Source organism: Xenopus laevis, chromosome 5L (genome assembly GCF_017654675.1).
Source record: "Xenopus laevis strain J_2021 chromosome 5L, Xenopus_laevis_v10.1, whole genome shotgun sequence".
Lineage (NCBI taxonomy): Eukaryota > Metazoa > Chordata > Amphibia > Anura > Pipidae > Xenopus > Xenopus laevis.
In genome coordinates this window covers 66576911-66594013 of record NC_054379.1, presented here as the reverse complement: position 1 = coordinate 66594013, position 17103 = coordinate 66576911, and the positions used below count along the sequence as shown (strand labels likewise).

The 17103-nt window shown below is 41.0% G+C and overlaps 1 protein-coding gene across 1 annotated transcript in view; it reads left to right on the top strand.

Moving 5' to 3' along the window:
• The window catches only part of pex3.L (peroxisomal biogenesis factor 3 L homeolog), a gene marked incomplete at both ends in the record, with an annotated part of 35763 nt that extends 20448 nt beyond the window's left edge, over positions 1-15315 (top strand). Inside the window, 4 exon segments of the mRNA NM_001092172.1 lie at positions 183-253; positions 3023-3145; positions 4955-5051; positions 14075-15315. Of these exon segments, the coding sequence (NP_001085641.1) occupies positions 183-253; positions 3023-3145; positions 4955-5051; positions 14075-14158 (375 nt within the window).
• Between the last annotated feature and the right edge of the window lie 1788 nt (positions 15316-17103).

Here is a 17103-nt window from a genome sequence, read left to right as displayed (position 1 = left end):
TTGAGGCTCAACTACATAAATTTGCATTAGTGCAGGAAGCCCATAGCAATCATCTAGGTCTGCTGCAGATTATTTATTGCAATAGGTTTCTTCACCATTGCAAGTGTTAGTATATAAGGCTTTCTGTGATTAAAATTGTGCAAAATTGTTAGAAATAACATTGACCCTTGAATTATCACCAGGCCTACGGACTAACGGAAAAAGATGTTAAAACAATCAGGCTGCTTAATGAAACCAGGGATATGCTTGAAAGGTAAGGAATATCAGATCATTTCATGGATTGCTTTTATTGAATAATATAATATATAGTGGATAATGTACCCCCTACTGTAATATGACAGGGTGTGGGAGGGGCAGAGGGAGGAGGAGCAGAAGAGGAAGCCCGAGGCAGACGAAGCAAGATCAGTAATGGAGGGGGAACAGAAGAGGAAGAGAGACAGAGGGAGCAAGCATCAGAGGGTGGGAGACAAATGGAGAACGGAGAGGTAGGAAAGGCAGCACGACCTTAATAGGAGGCGCGAGAGAGCACGCAGCGTGAAGGCGGAAGTGAGGCAGACAAAGCAGGAGGAAAGCTGTAGGGAGAGTGCAGCACTGATAGCTGCTGACACATTAAGCTATAATCGGCGCGTTCCGACGTCAGAACGCGCCGTTTATAAGGATATAATCTACAGACCAGCCAATTCCCTATGGGCCAGACTGTAAATTATATCCTTATAAACGGCGCGTTCTGGCGTCAGAACGCGCCGTTTATATTCTTAAAGAGACAGCAATTGCAGCTGCTGCTCTGTCCTCTACCGTTGCTTCACATCAGTTTAGCTTTCAATCACCACATAATCATTTTCTTACTTCCCACACACGAAACACGCTCCGCCTGTTCCAGTCCCTCCCACATATTTGCTTATCTTTCGCTCGCGTCTCACATCTCGTGCAGCTGCCTCCCTGTCACAGGATTCCTCTTTGCTCGCTCCCCCTCCCATCCACCATCGCATTTGCAAGTCTCGCTCCCTCCTCCCATCCACCATCTCAAATCTCGCTCATTCCTCTCAGCCACCATCTCAAATCTCGCTCCCCCCTCCCATCCACCAGCTCAAGTTTCACACTCCCCTCCTTCCCTTGCCTCCGCTTGTTCATCTCAGATGAATGACGTTACATAGAGCAGGCTCCTAAAGAACGCAAAAGTAATAAAGGTACTGGTATAAAGGGCTGCAGGGGAAAAAAATCAACAAGGAGTGACAACAGTAAAGAAAAAAGTATTGCATTTTGTAAAAAGCAAAGACAGGAATTAAAAAGTAAACTCATAAACTGTAGATTATAATCAATAATGTACCCCCTACTTAAAATTTATAAAGATATTATTAGCACCTCGGAGTTATGTGACCTGTATAAAAGCACTCGGCCTTCGGCCTCGTGCTTTTATATGGTCACATAACGCCTCGGTGACTGATAATATCTTTATAAATTACAGTAGGGGGTACATTATTCACTATATAATTTACAGTCTGGTCCCATAGGGAAATGACCAGACTGTAGATTATAATTTGATATAACCCCAATTCTATATTTTCATGCATGTGTCCCATATTTTTTGCTTTCAATTCCAGTGCATTTCAATGGGTGCATTTCACACCATTATATTTACGCATAAACAAAGAAAAGAATACCTTCTTAAAATACCATTTAAGGGGGGGGGGGCTGTCATCCTAATTACACTATTTTATAATTATACTTTCTATTGTGTTAGCCAAGATAAATAAACTGACACTATATTATTTAAATCTTATTTCCTTCAGTTTTGGAATTCACAATCAAACCAAGTAGGCAGGTGCCATTTTGTGAACACTGTTATTAAGGCGAGTTTTGCATCATATCAAAAGCTTGTTTATGAACCAGGATAGGGGATCTGATGCAGATGCACCAAGCTACACAGTTATAAATAGTGAGTAAAAAGAGGAAATAAGAGAATTGCAGTGAAATTTAGGAAGTACTAAGTGAAAAGTGAATGTTATTGCTGTATAGTAGCAAGGAGGCCAATATAAGACTGACAGCTAAGCAACAGGATTTGGGCTTCATGTTTAATTTGGAAAGGACTTTTGTCTTTTTGTGTGTGGGTGATGGGTCCCCTTTAAGCAAATGTTATGATTGGCGTTAAGGGGACATTTCATCTTTACATTCATTGGTTTTTTTTTTTCACCACTGCTGCAATCAGCTAGAAAACAGCAGTGGAAGAAATGTCCCTATCTGCCTTTCAACAAAGTACCTTAAAGGAAAACTATACCCCCCAAACAATGTAGCTCTCTATAAAAAGATATTGCATAAAACAGCTCATATGTAAAACCCTGCTTCATGTAAATGAACCATTTTCATAATAATATACTTTTCTAGTAGTATGTGCCATTGGGTAATCATAAATAGAAAACAGCCATTTTAAAAAATAAGGGCCGCCCCCTGGGATCGTAGGATTCACTGTACTGTATGTTAGGTCACATGAGCCAATTAACAGACAGAGTTCTGTCTTTTGCTTCCACACTTCTTCCTGTTACAGTTAGAGTTGAAGTATTTCTGGTCAGGTGATCTCTGAGGCAGCACAGAGACCATCATGAAATGGTGGCTCAAGGCAAGAGATGTAAAAGGTCAATATTTACTTAAATATATATTCCAGTTTGGTAAGATTCTTTAATATGCCACTTAATATGATATGAACTATCTGTTGCTTAAGTGTTCATTTTGGGGGTATAGTTTTCCTTTAAAGGACCAGTAACATCAAAAAAAATTTGTTAGTATACAGCGAAAAAAAAAACACCAAGACAAATTAAACTTTAAAATAGCAAAGCTTTTATTAAGAAATAACTTAAAGAAACTCTGCACCCCCAGGATAAAGTCTATAATGTGCCTCCAGGGGTGGTTGCCCCCTCCTAGGAGTCAGTGTTACAACCAAGAAACCATTCTCCTCTAAATTACAGCAGGATCTGTTTTTTTTACTGTATTGTTTTTCTGAGCTATAGGCTATTTTTGTATTTTACAGTGAAGATTTTAATACAGTTCTGAATTCATGTCTGAGTCGTGGTTTTGGACGTCTTCTAGACAGCACTGCAGAATTTTTCCGACCGGCTGACCAGGAACTAAAACAACATAATACAATGCACAGGTAAAGCAGTTAGAGCAGATTTACTAGGTATCAAACTGGGGATACCAGAGGGATTTCTAGCAGATTAGCAGGCTTTTGGAGTTAAAGGAGAAGGAAACCCCCTGGGCGCAAAACCCCTCCCCCCCCCCCGGCCTACCTGGCCATCTTCTCTCACGCGGTCTTCTTCCTGCTTTGACCGGCGTCTTCTGGCGCATGCGCAGTAGGAGCATTTACAGGTATGGATCTACTGCGCATGCGCCGAATGTGAAATCGGAAAACTTTGTGACATTTGGCGCATGCGCAGTAGATTCGTACCTGTAAATGCTTCTACTGCGCATGCGCCAGAAGACGCCGGTCAAAGCAGGAAGAAGACCGCGTGGGAGAAGATGGAGCCTGTGAACTCCATGGACAGGACCTGCGCAGAGGGGTGAGTAACAAGTTAGGGGCATTTGCCGGGGGGACAAGTAGGCCAGGGGGGAGGAGGGGGGTGCAACACAGGGGAGGGGGGAGGGGTTTTGCACCCAGGGGGTTTCCTTCTTCTTTAACAGTCAGAAAATAATTGTTAGAGCAAGGAAAACAGTGTTGTCAATTTAAATACATATGAATACATGTATTGGATCTGTTATCCAGAATGCTAGGGACCTGGCATTATCCAGATAAGAGATCTTTATGTAATTTGGATCTCCATACATTTAGGGGTTATTTATTAAAGGTCGAATTGTGTTTTTCCCGAAAAAATTTAGTTTTTCGATGGTAGTTTCAGTAAAAACTCAAATTTTTCGGGATAAAAATTTTTTTTTTGAAACATTTTTTTTGAAAAAAAATTTTTTTTGAAACATTTTTTTTGAAAAAATTTTTTTTTGAAACATTTATTATGCCCTGAAGCTGCAAAAAGCTTGGAATCCAAAAATACTCCAGCTAAAACCTGTCGAGGTCATGTAGAAGTCTATACCAGAGGACCCTTGAACCATTTGAAGATGTTTTTAGCCTTCATGATTTTCAGGGTGTTTTTTTCAATCAATTTGAGCTATTCTAGTTTTTTTTTTTGCTGATAACTCAATCAGAGTTTTTTCATAAATAAGCAAACATTCAAGTTTGTTTATTCGAGGTAGAAAAAAACGTATAAACCTCACCTCGACCATTGATTAATAACACCCCTAGTCTACTTAAAATTAATTAAAACATTAAATGATTGTTTTGCCTCTAATAAAGAAAAATAGTGTCTTAGTTTTGTTCAGTTACAAGCAGGCACGTTTCAGCTTGTAATGCCGATGTTCAAAATGCTGCCCCCCCTGCCAGTCGTACTTAACCTAAGATCACCGAAGGTGGTCTGGGCGGCCGCTTCGCTAGCTCATAAAGCGAAATTGTGCTCTCTGCACTAGAAAAGCTGAATTTCCAGTTTACTAAACGGTAATTCGACTCTTAAAGTTACCAGGATTGGCTTTTGCTGTCCCTGGTAACGTCTGGGGAGCTACAGCCTGAGGCAAGGTCCTCACCTTGCCTCATGGCAGAAAAGCCCCTGGTTACATGGTTCAGTTTTATTATTACAGAGAAAAAAATCTGAATTATTTAATTAATATGGAGTCTATGGATGACTGCATTCCCTTTATTCAGAGCTTTTCTGGATAATGGGGTTCCAGGTAACAGATCTCATACCTGTATTAAAAAAAAATACAGAAAAAACATATCAGAGGAGACTAAAAGTAAATCGACGATTAGAGGGTGTCTGCATTTTGAGTGATAAATATCCAGAAAAAATATAGCTAGGGTTAGAAGTGTATTATAATTGATAGAACACTTCTCCCTTAATTCCTTCTTTTCTGCCTCTAGTCTTTCCAGCATCAGCCTTCCACTGGCCAAAATTATTCCCATTATAAATGGACAGATCCACTCCATATGCAGTGAATTGCCCAATCACTTTGTTCAGGTAAAAATGTTTTTTATTTATATATAGATAAATATGTATTTTTTATATTATTATTATTAGTTATTAGGACTTTACTTCAATAAATAATGTGTGTACACTGTAGTGTTTTGACCATGGAAGTTAAAATGTTTGCCTGGCTGTCTTCAGCCTCTTTCCATTTAGTTGAATCAGAAACCAGCTACTTATTGGAAGTAGCTGCAGGTGGGGGCAAAGGCATTTCAACTCTGGACTTTTTCCTGAAAGGAACTGTTCCCAAAAAGCAGCTGTGACAAAAATACATTCTACATATAACCTGTACAATGTAAGCTAATACAAATATTTGAGAAGAAAGCAGATCAGTAGCGTTAAAGCAGTAAGTCAAACCAAACTAAGTAGATTAGCTATGATGAAATGTATGAGAAAAGAAGAAAATATCTCATTTCAGTAGGGTAATAAGGACATATAGATGCATAAACTATTTTATGTCCAGACGGTAATGAAGAATAAATTAACATAGCTGTTGCAAAGAGCTGATCTTCCTACAAGTATTTTTTTACCACTCTAGACCTGGTAAAACCAATTGAAGCTGATGGGTCATATATGTGTCTGGCATGAAAAATGCTGTAAAATGCTGAGAAAAAAGCAGCATCGCCTCTTTTTACACTAGCATTACACTCATGATGCATATCTATATATATCTTTCATCTGTCTACCCAACTGATGACCAGCTACTGAAGGCTTCCTTTTTAGACCCAATACTAATATAACTAATGATGTATGGGTGGTTCATGAAGAAATGTATGGGACGAGAGCATGTGATGGTAAACAAAGGTCCTGGATTGCATGGTATTCATCTGACCTAGCACTGTGACTACCAAACCTCTTTACAAAATTGATTGCATTCTTTTAAGGTCTGGCATGGAAGAGAGACAGGTGAATTGTTAATGTGGTGCACTTTTCAAAAAGGGATCCCTGTCTCAGCCTGAAAACCAGACCTGTTAGTTAGACATCAGTGGTAAGAAAGCTTTCGGATGACCAAACCAGTTAATAAGTCTACTTGAATATATTGCAGATCACAATACTATTAATTTGTGCCAGCATGGTTTCATGTGTAATAAATCTTTCCAGAGTAAATAAGGAATATTGGCCCGGAACATAATAGTTGTACTTGGAGAGTTGGCTGAAGGATAGCTCACAATGATTGGTGGCTTGTTTATTAAAGAACTTGCGGTGGGCATTGAAAGTACTACTAGTGAAAGTAGTGTTTTTGCTGATACTAAAACGTTCAAATCTATTAATTCCATGCATTTGCAGGGCAAATTAACGAAATTTGGAAAACTAGGCAGCAAAGTGGGTTTTAAAGTTGATAAGTGCGAGTTTTGGGCTCCAGTCCTTAAGAAAGATTTAACTAGAATCAGAATCAAGGCTAGGGTTGTTTTCTCTGGAGAGAAGGCACTTGCGAGGAGACCTGATTATTCTTTCCAAGAACATTAGAGGACATTATAGACAAAACGAGAGGCTGCCCTTTAGACTTAAGGACATTTCATTTGCAGTAGCAGATTCTGTTAATGCCTTTAATGGGATGCTTCACCTTTAAGTTAACTTTTCAATTGGTTTTAATTTTTTTTCGATAGTTTTTGAATTATTAACCTTCTTCTTTCCAGCTTTCAAATGGGGGTCACTAACCCCGTCTTAAAAATAAACGCTCTGTAAGGCTCAAAATGTATTGTTATTGCTACTTTTTATTATTAATCTTTTTATTCAGGCCTTCTCATATTCATATCCCAGTCTCTTAATCCAATGCATGGTAATTTGGACCATTGCAACCAGATTGCTGAAACTGCAAACTGGAGACTTGCTAAATAAAATAACTAAATAACTTAAAACTGCAAATAATCAAAAATTAGAACTAACTGCAAATTGCCTCAGAATATCACTCTCTGCTTCATACTAAAAGTTAATTTAAAGGAAAACTATACCCCCAAAATGAATACTTAAGCAACAGTTTATATCAAATTGAATGACATATTAAAGAATCTTACCAAACTGGAATATATATTTACATAAATATTGCCCTTTTACATCTCTTGCCTTGAACCACCATTTTGTGACTCTATCTGTGCTGCCTCAGAGATCACCTGACCAGAAATACTACAACACTAACTGTAACAGGAAGAAGTGAGGAAGCAAAAGACACAACTCTGTCTGTTAATTGGCTCATGTGACCTTACATGCAGGCCTGGATTTGTGGAAAGGCCACCTAGGCCCGGGCCTAGGGTGGTAGGATTTTAGGGGGGCGGCATGCTGCTCAACCACACCCACATTGGTGCAAAAACAATCATTTTTTAAATTTCCCATGCATCAATCCCCATTGCTGTGGTCCAGATTATGAAAATTTGCACGAATTAAGGGGAGGGGACAGGGGCGACAAACGGCAGTGGGCCTAGGGGCGCCCACTTTGTAAATCCAGCACTGCTTACATGTGGTTTGTATGTGTGCACAGTGAATCTTACGATCTCAGGGGGCGGCCCTTATTTTTTAAAATGGCAATTTTCTATTTATGATTACCCAATGGCACATACTACTAAAAAAAGTATATTATTATGATAATGGTTCATTTACATGAAGCAGGGTTTTACACATTAGCTGTTTTACTCAGTATCTTTTAATAGAGACCTACATTGTTTGGGGGGTATAGTTTTCCTTTAAAGGCGAACAACCCCTTTAAGAGTGGCTTGGATGATTTAATGAACAAGCATAATATCATATGTTATAGTGATCTTAAGATCTACAGTTAGTTTAGTATATATGTCAGTATGTGCAGTGTGTGTTTATGTATGTATATGCACTAGTGGTCAATAGGAATTGAACTTGAAATACTTTTGTCTTTTCTTCCAACCTAAATTAACTATTGTCTGTTGTTGGAGTGGTAGAGCTCCAACTCTTGTTTTTATTGTGTGCTGCTGTTTGTTATGACTACAGCCAGAAGCTAGACCCTCACTGCTGCTAAGTGGAGCCCAGGTCGGTACTTTGTCTCTGCCACAGTTGAAATTTAAAACAAGGTGGCACTGCACAGTATTTTCTAAAATGCCAATATATCTACAGGTAACTCTAGAAAGGCTCGACAGACTTGCCTACCTGTTCAGCACTTAGCATGCATATTGTTCAGCAACTAGGGATATATTGATTTTGGCACTTTTTGCAGGATTTTGTCAAATCCATATTGTTCAGCCAAAATTAATCTGAATTATTACTTGACATCATTTCCCGACATCCAAAGCGGACATTTTTGTCTATACAGATAATGCTTTAATGTGCAAATTTAGTATGGTATTTAACAGTATCTTTTGTGGGGCATTTGGTGCATTACTTTCAGCAAGCGGAAAGTCTTTTAAAGGAAAACTATACCCCCAAAATGAATACTTAAGCAACAGATAGTTTATATCAAATTGAATGACGTATTAAAGAATCTTACCAAACTGGAATATATATGTAAGAAATGTACCTGGGTCGCGGCGGCGTGGACGACCGCCGCGCTCCTTCTCCGTCGGCTTCCGGGTCCTAGTGCGCGCATGCGCATTATTTAAAGGCGCAGGCGCGCTGGCGTAATTACGTCAGCGCGCAATGGCGCGAATTTCAAACTGTATTTAAGCCCATTCATTGGTACTGCTGGTTGCCCGTGATAGGATTTATCCTGTGGTTTTGCCTGAAGCCTTGTGCTGTTTGTCCGTGTTTATTCTGCTAGTTATCCGGTTTTTGACCTCAGCCTGTTTCCTGACGACGCTCCCATCTGAATCCTGACCTGTACCTGTTACCCGACTACTCTATTGCTTGTACCCCTTCTGCTTGATACCCGGTTTTGACCCTTGCCTGCCTGACGATCCTTGCTATCTGCCTGCCTCGACCCAGCCTGTCTGACTATCCTCTCTGCCTCATCGTTGCCTATAACCGTGATCCTCGGCCCAAAAGACTCTAGATACTTGCCGTGCCCCATTGCCTGCCAGAACTCTAGCCTTGCCCACTCATAAGTCCAGGTGGCACCCCAGTAGGCGGAGGGCCTTCCTGAAGCCCAAAAGTGGTCACACATACTGGTGAAGAGAGCTCTGACCACAGTGCTTGGCTCTAGTTCTGGTATTGGGTGCCGGCCGTGACATTATCACGGGCCATGGAGGACGACGATCACATTGAAGCTGCTGCTGCTGCTGCTCCTCTCCCAACATCCACTGATCTGTTGCTTACTACTTTGCTGCAACGAATGGAGGTCCAGGAGCGAAAGCAAAATTATCTGCTCCAGGGGTTCCATAATCTAACCCGCCAGCTGGGACCCTCGCAGCAGTTAGCTAGTTCTGTTCCTACATTCTCTGTGGGTTCCCGGCCAGATAGGGGTTCTACATCCAGACCCCAGGAACCCAAGATCGCATTGTTTTTCAAGAAGCCTGTAAGCTGTACCTCAGCTTTTTCCCCCATTCTTTTCCCTCTGATGAGGAAAAGGTCAGATTTGTTATGACCCTATTAGTGGGTGACCCCCAAATCTGGGCACTTAGACTGCCAGCCACCGATCCTGCCCGTTTTTCTTTAGACCATTTCTTCCGTTCTATGGCTATTCTATACGATGACCCGGATCGCGCCTCTTCGGCCGACTCCGCGATTCGTAAATTACGCCAAGGTAAACGGGAGGTGGAAACTTATTGTACTGAGTTTCGTAGGTGGGCGGTGGAAACTGGGTGGAATGATACGGCTCTACGGAGTCAGTTTCGCATTGGTCTGGCCAAATCTGTCAAAGACAGCCTTGTTAACTATCCCCTATCTTCCAGTCTGGATGACCTTATGTCTTTGGCCATCCAGATAGATAGGAGACAAAGGGAGAATAGGAATGAACAGGATACTTCTGTTGGGTATAAACATGTTCATAGTGCTAAGTTGTCAAACCCCTCTGTGTCTCAACCTCAGGAGGAGCCTATGCAGCTAGGCATCTCACACCTTACTCCTGAGGAAAAGGCACGCAGGCGGTCCCTTGGGCTGTGTATTTATTGTATTTATTGTGGGGAGAAGGGTCACTTTCTCAATCAATGCACCAAGAGGCCGGGAAACGCCCAAGCCTAAATGGAGAAGGGGAGCTCCATTTGGGTGCAGGCGTTTCCTCTCCCCAATCTGCCTCCAAGGTTCTATTACCAGTTAAACTGACCTGGCCTACGGGCACTATCAAAGTGTCGGCTTTCATTGATTCTGGGGCAGAGGGTAATTTCTTGGACACGGCTTTTGCTGCAAAATTCAAAATTCCACTGGTTGCCCTTAATCCGCCCATGAGAATCCTTGCTGTAGACAAAAGACCCTTGGGGTCTGGGGTGGTTTCCCAAAAGACCATCAACCTGTCCTTGTGTATAAGTAATCTGCATTCTGAAGAAATAGCTCTGTACCTCATTGAGGAGCTTCCTGTCCTCTCATTCTGGGTTTACCCTGGCTCCAGAGGCATAACCCTCTGATAGATTGGGTTTCTAGGGAGGTTATTCAGTGGGGTTCTGGTTGTAGTGGGGTGTGTACTCCATCTGTAGTGGGTAATACCATCCTTGAGGGGTTACCATCTGCCTACACTGCCTATTCTGATGTATTTTCCAAAAAGGCAGCTGAGACACTACCCCCACATCGGCAGTATGACTGCCCTATTGATCTGCTTCCGGGATCATCTCCCCCTCGAGGCAGAACCTTTCCCCCTTTCATTGCCTGAGGCCCAGGCAATGAGAGAGTATATTCAAGAGAACCTTGCTAGAGGGTTTATTAGGCCTTCCAGTTCCCTGCGGGGGCAGGGTTTTTCTTTGTAGGCAAGAAAGACGGTGGTTTACGCCCCTGTATTGATTATAGGGGCTTGAACAAGATCACTGTGAAAAACCGCTATCCCTTACCCCTTATCTCTGAATTGTTTGACCAGGTCAAGGATGCTAAAATCTTCTCCAAATTAGACCTGAGGGGAGCTTACAATCTCATACGGATCAGGGAGGGGGACGAGTGGAAAACTGCTTTCAATACCAGGGATGGCCATTATGAGTACCTCGTAATGCCCTTTGGTCTATGTAACGCCCCAGCAGTGTTTCAGGAATTTGTCAATGACATCTTCCGGGACCTGTTGGGGGTATATGTCGTGGTTTACCTTGACGACATACTAATTTTTTCTGCAAACCTTTGCGAACATCGCATTCATGTCTGTGAGGTATTACGTAGGTTAAGGGTGAATTGTCTGTATGCTAAGTTAGAGAAATGCACATTCGAGGTAACCTCTGTCCAATTTCTGGGGTTCAACATTTCTTTTAAGGGTCTTGAAATGGATCCGGGCAAGGTGAGAGCTGTCCTGGATTGGACTCAACCCCTTTCACTGCGTGCAACCCAGAGATTCTTGGGGTTCGCAAATTATTACAGGCAATTCATCAAAAACGTTTCTGTCATAGTGGCGCCCATCACTAATTTAACCAAAAAAGGTGCTGATCCCAGCATGTGGCCCCCTGAAGCTATTCAAGCTTTTGAAACCCTCAAGAGGGAATTCAGTTCCGCCCCAATTCTACGCCATCCTGATACTGCTTTACCTTTCATTGTGGAGGTAGATGCTTCTGAGGTAGGAGCAGGGGCGGTTCTTTCCCAAAGGCACCCGACTACCAACAAGTTGCATCCCTGTGCGTTCTTCTCTAGAAAGTTCCTGCCCGCTGAGGTAAACTATGATATAGGGAATCGTGAATTGTTGGCAGTCAAGTGGGCCTTTGAGGAATGGCGGCACCTACTGGAGGGGGGTAAACACCAGATTACGGTCTATACTGACCATAAGAATTTGCTCTATATTGAGTCAGTTAAGAGATTAAACCCTAGACAGGCTAGGTGGGCTCTGTTCTTCACCAGGTTTGATTTTTCTTTAACCTTTAGACCTGGTACAAAGAACATCAAGGCAGATGCTCTCTCTAGGAGCTTCGACTCAATCTGTTCTGACTCAGATGATAATCCTTCTATTATCCCAAGTGAATGTATTGTAGCCACATTGGAATCTGACCTCTCTTCCTTATTGTCCTCTGTTCCATCTGCCAACTCCTCTGTCGAACAGTTTTCTAAAGTCTGGTCACAAGTTCACAACTCTCTTAAGACGGCTACATCCTCTCAGAAGAGGGCTGCCGATAGGAAACACAGGGAGGCACCCCAATATAAGGTGGGAGACTTGGTGTGGCTCTCCACCAAGAACATTAAATTGAAAGTTCCTTCCCTAAAATTGGGTCCCCGTTTCATTGGTCCATATCCCATCACTTCTATTATCAACCCTTCTTCTGTTCGTTTTAAGTTACCTGTTAATTTCAAAATTTCTGATTCCTTTCATGTCTCGCTACTAAAACCTGCTTCTAACACCCGCCTTGTTTCTGTTCCTCCTCCAGTGCAAGTTGACGGTCAGCCTGAATTTGAGATCCAGGAGTTCCTTGATTCCCGTTTGGTACGTAACAAACTCCAGTACCTCACTAGATGGAAGGGATTCGGTCCTGAGGAGAACTCCTGGGTCTCAGTTGATGACATCAAGGCTGACCGCCTCAGGAGGCAATTTCACATTAAGTTTTCTGGGAAGCCTGGGGGTCCAGTGGGCCCCCCCTAGAGAGGGGGGTAATGTAAGAAATGTACCTGGGCACGCCGCCGCGCTCCTTCTCCGTCGGCTTCCGGGTCCTAGTGCGCGCGTGGCGCGCATGCGCATTATTTAAAGGCGCAGGCGCGCTGGCGTAATTACGTCAGCGCGCAATGGCGCGAATTTCAAACTGTATTTAAGCCCATTCATTGGTACTGCTGGTTGCCCGTGATAGGATTTATCCTGTGGTTTTGCCTGAAGCCTTGTGCTGTTTGTCCGTGTTTATTCTGCTAGTTATCCGATTTTTGACCTCAGCCTGTTTCCTGACGACGCTCCCATCTGAATCCTGACCTGTGCCTGTTACCCGACTACTCTATTGCTTGTACCCCTTCTGCTTGATACACGGTTTTGACCCTTGCCTGCCTGACGATCCTTGCTATCTGCCTGCCTCGACCCAGCCTGTCTGACTATCCTCTCTGCCTCATCCTTGCCTGTAACCGTGATCCTCGGCCCAAAAGACTCTAGATACTTGCCGTGCCCCATTGCCTGCCAGAACTCTAGCCTTGCCCACTCATAAGTCCAGGTGGCACCCCAGTAGGCGGAGGGCCTTCCCGAAGCCCAAAAGTGGTCCCACATACTGGTGAAGAGAGCTCTGACCACGGTGCTTGGCTCTAGTTCTGGTATTGGGTGCCGGCCGTGACAATATATTTACATAAATATTGCCCTTTTACATCTCTTGCCTTGAACCACCATTTTGTGACTCTATCTGTGCTGCCTCAGAGATCACCTGACCAGAAATACTACAAAACTAACTGTAACAGGAAGAAGTGAGGAAGCAAAAGGCAGAACTCTGTCTGTTAATTGGCTCATGTGACCTTACATGTGGTTTGTATGTGTGCACTGTGAATCTTACGATCTCAGGGGGCGGTCCTTATTTTTTAAAATGGAGATTTTCTATTTATGATTACCCAATGGCACATACTACTAAAAAAGTATATTATGATAATGGTTCATTTACATGAAGCAGGGTTTTACACATGAGCTGTTTTACTCAGTTTCTTTTAATAGAGACCTACATTGTTTGGGGGGTATAGTTTTCCTTTAAATGCTACAATGGCTTGTTATTGCTGTAAGTTATCTCTTTGAGAAAGCTTATAAGAATCCACCCTGGCATAATGTGACCATATGTGACTGTGGGCATCCAGCACATCACAGTGGCCAATACGTGGTAAAATAAAGAAACCCCCACTAGTATTGGGTTAGCTAGGATACATTTTTTGGAGTGTACATTTGTGCTACTTCCCACTATTGTGGTTAATAAAAGTGAGAAACAAAAACATATCAGGTACTCTACAAAAACATAAATGTACTCTATATTACATTTATTGTTTACTTAGTTTAGTTGATATCAAGGGTTCAAAAGCTCATTTCAATTGTTAATATGCATTTTTTTCATTTGTAGGACCTTCTTCTAATGGAACAGGTTAAAGATTTCGCTGCCAATGTGTATGAAGCTTTCAGCACACCACAACAGCTGGAGAAATAGCAGCTCCATATACAGCTACAGAACTTAACAGAAATCTCTCCAAACTTCAATGGAGCATCAATGTTTACAGACTGTGTGTCACATTCCACTTAATTCTATCAATTAATATAAATTTAGGCTAACTAGATGGAAGATTCATTAACCTTCTATGAAAGCAGCAGTAAGGTTTATTGTAGAAGACTTGTACTTGACTCCAATGCTGATGGCGAAGTAGTACAGCCCATCTCATACAGTTTATTTGATAATACATATATGCATTGATTGCTCTGCAGATTCGTATGAGGCTGCAACATCAGTTTTTTTCTATAAACAGCAAACATGAGTGTATGCATGCATGAAACGGAATCACATAACAGTGCAGTTAGACGGAGATAAGCTGTTCTGGTTCTCCTAACCAATTTTTGTTTTGACCCAAAATGTACAGCTTTTATCATTTTAGGATTATGCTTTTAAAACAATAACCAAAAGAAATGGATACAGTTTATTAAAATGGAAGATACGCCATTTATCTGCATTTTCCGTTATGCACGGTGCAATGTATAAATGCTATCAAAGGAAGGGTCTCTTATCACTACAAACACATGTCCATTCAAATACAGGCATGGGGCCTGAGGTTTTCTGGATAATGGATCTTTCTGTAATTTGAATCTTCATGTCTTAAGTCTACTAGAGAATCTTTTAAACATTAATTAAACCCAATAGGCTGGTTATGCTTCCAGTAAGGATTAATTATATGTTTGGATCAATACAAAGTACTGTTTTACAATTAGAGAAATAGAAAATCGTTTTTTTTTGGGGTTTTTTTAAATTTGGATACAATTATGTCTATGGGAGATGGCCTTTCCATAATTCGAAGCTTGATGGATAATGGATCCTATATATGCTCATTCTGGTTGTGCAGATATTACTTGGGACAATTTTTAATTAAATATGGATTTATATATTAAAATATATACACATTTTCCTTTATCATTTGACTCTGAGCCACTACAAAAGAGCTGCTTTTAAACATAAATGTAAGCCATAAAAGAACAGAATGAACTTTAATAAGGAAAATTGCACTAGAATATTAAAACAATAATAATTGTGTGTGTGCAAAAGTGTAATTTGTATTGAGCCAATTGGTTGTTGTCCTAAATAAATTCATTACTGGCAAACTATTTCCATTGGATAGAATTTGCAAAAAAAAATGTTTGTTTATAGCACATCAAAATAAGATGAACTGATCCAAATCATTATGTGCTGTGTCATATTTTCCTAACTGGTATTTAAGTGCCCACAAGTACTGAAATATGCAACTTGGAAATCCAGCCCTTTGCGCAAATTTTGTATATTGGCATCACTACTCTGACACATGGATACATATTTGAGTCCACCTTGTTACCAACCTTTAAACTATGCTTTACTGTACAGGAGTGGTCTCAAATGATAGTGGTTGTTCACCTTTTAGGTACAGTTATCATGATGTTAATTTTGTCTTCTAAAACAATTTGTGATTTGCCTTAGTTTTTTTTGCGGTTTTTGGATTATTTTGTTTTTCGTTCTCTGGTTTGGCATTAGGGTTCAATTTACTATAGCTCAGGTGGTGATTTAAATGAGACTGGAATATGAATTGGAGAAAGCCTTATTAGAAAGATAAGTAATAAAAAGTTACAATAGCTATACAATTGTAGCCTCAAGGAGGAATATGTTTTTGGTTGCCGGAGCGAGTGAACCTATTTGAAAGCTAGAAAACAGAAAAAGAAGACCAGTTGAAAAGAAGAATAGGGCATTGACTTAAAGGTGAACTACCCCTCCGAGGAATAACCACACTCGGTAGCCATGTACTTTCAATCTTTAAAGGGGCTGTAAAGCAAAATATAATGGTCTCCATAATTAGGAAGTATTGAGCGGGAAAGGAGATGAAGATAAATTGAGCTGCAGAAGATTTTTATAAAAATGGTACTGATTTTGTAATGAGTTATTGCAAAAAGGATCAATTTTAGGTGGAGCAATTGAGCTATTATTTCTTGTCTTTATAACCCCTTTAAGATTGTATTGGGCATTAAGTTACACTTCCACATTTGTAATTTTATTCAAAGCTCAAACAGATCTCATCAATGCACTTATATTTTATATTCTTTAGAAAATAATTTATTTTCTCTTGGCTACTTGCAAATCACTAATGGTTAATACATTACATTTTAATTTCTTCCATTGTTTTCTAGCAAAGTTACTATAAGTTTAATAGTGTCGGTTTTTAAGTTTATTTTCAAGCTTTACTCTGTGCATCTCTCTGTAGATATATTTTATCAATAAGTGGCAAGTTGGCCACCAAAACCTCTGTATTTCAATAAACTGTTTTTCAAGTATTATACTGACTTTGCATTAAACAGACAATCTTCAGTAAGTATTTCCCTTTTGCATTGAGCTACCATTTTATGGTCTGTGCTGCCTCAGATCACATGACCAGAGATAATGAAGCCCTAACTGTAACAGGAAGAAGTGTGAGAGTAAAAGACAGAACTTAGTCCATTTATTGTCTGATGTGACCTAACATATATGTGTGCCCTTGCTTTTTTTGTGTGAACAGTGAATCATGATCCCAGGGGTGGGCCTTAGTACATAAAATGGCAATTTTCTATTTAGGATTACCCAATGGCATGTACAACTAAAAAAGTAAATTTTTATAAAATATGCCTACATTTTTGTGATTGAATCATTCAGCAAATCATTGCAGGACAGGAAATGGATGGCTGAGAAAAAGCTAATAGTACCTGGCATAACTATAGAAGAAACAGACCCCATGGTTGCCTGGGGTTTTGTCTTGGGGGACATGGGCTACCGGACTGTAGGGTCTTCTATATTGAAACCCCCCCAGACACCCTCCCTCAAGTGGGAAAGAGGGCATGCAGGTGGGTAGCAGGTCCTGGGCAGGGGTTGCTGTACATGCCTGCCCCCTTTCC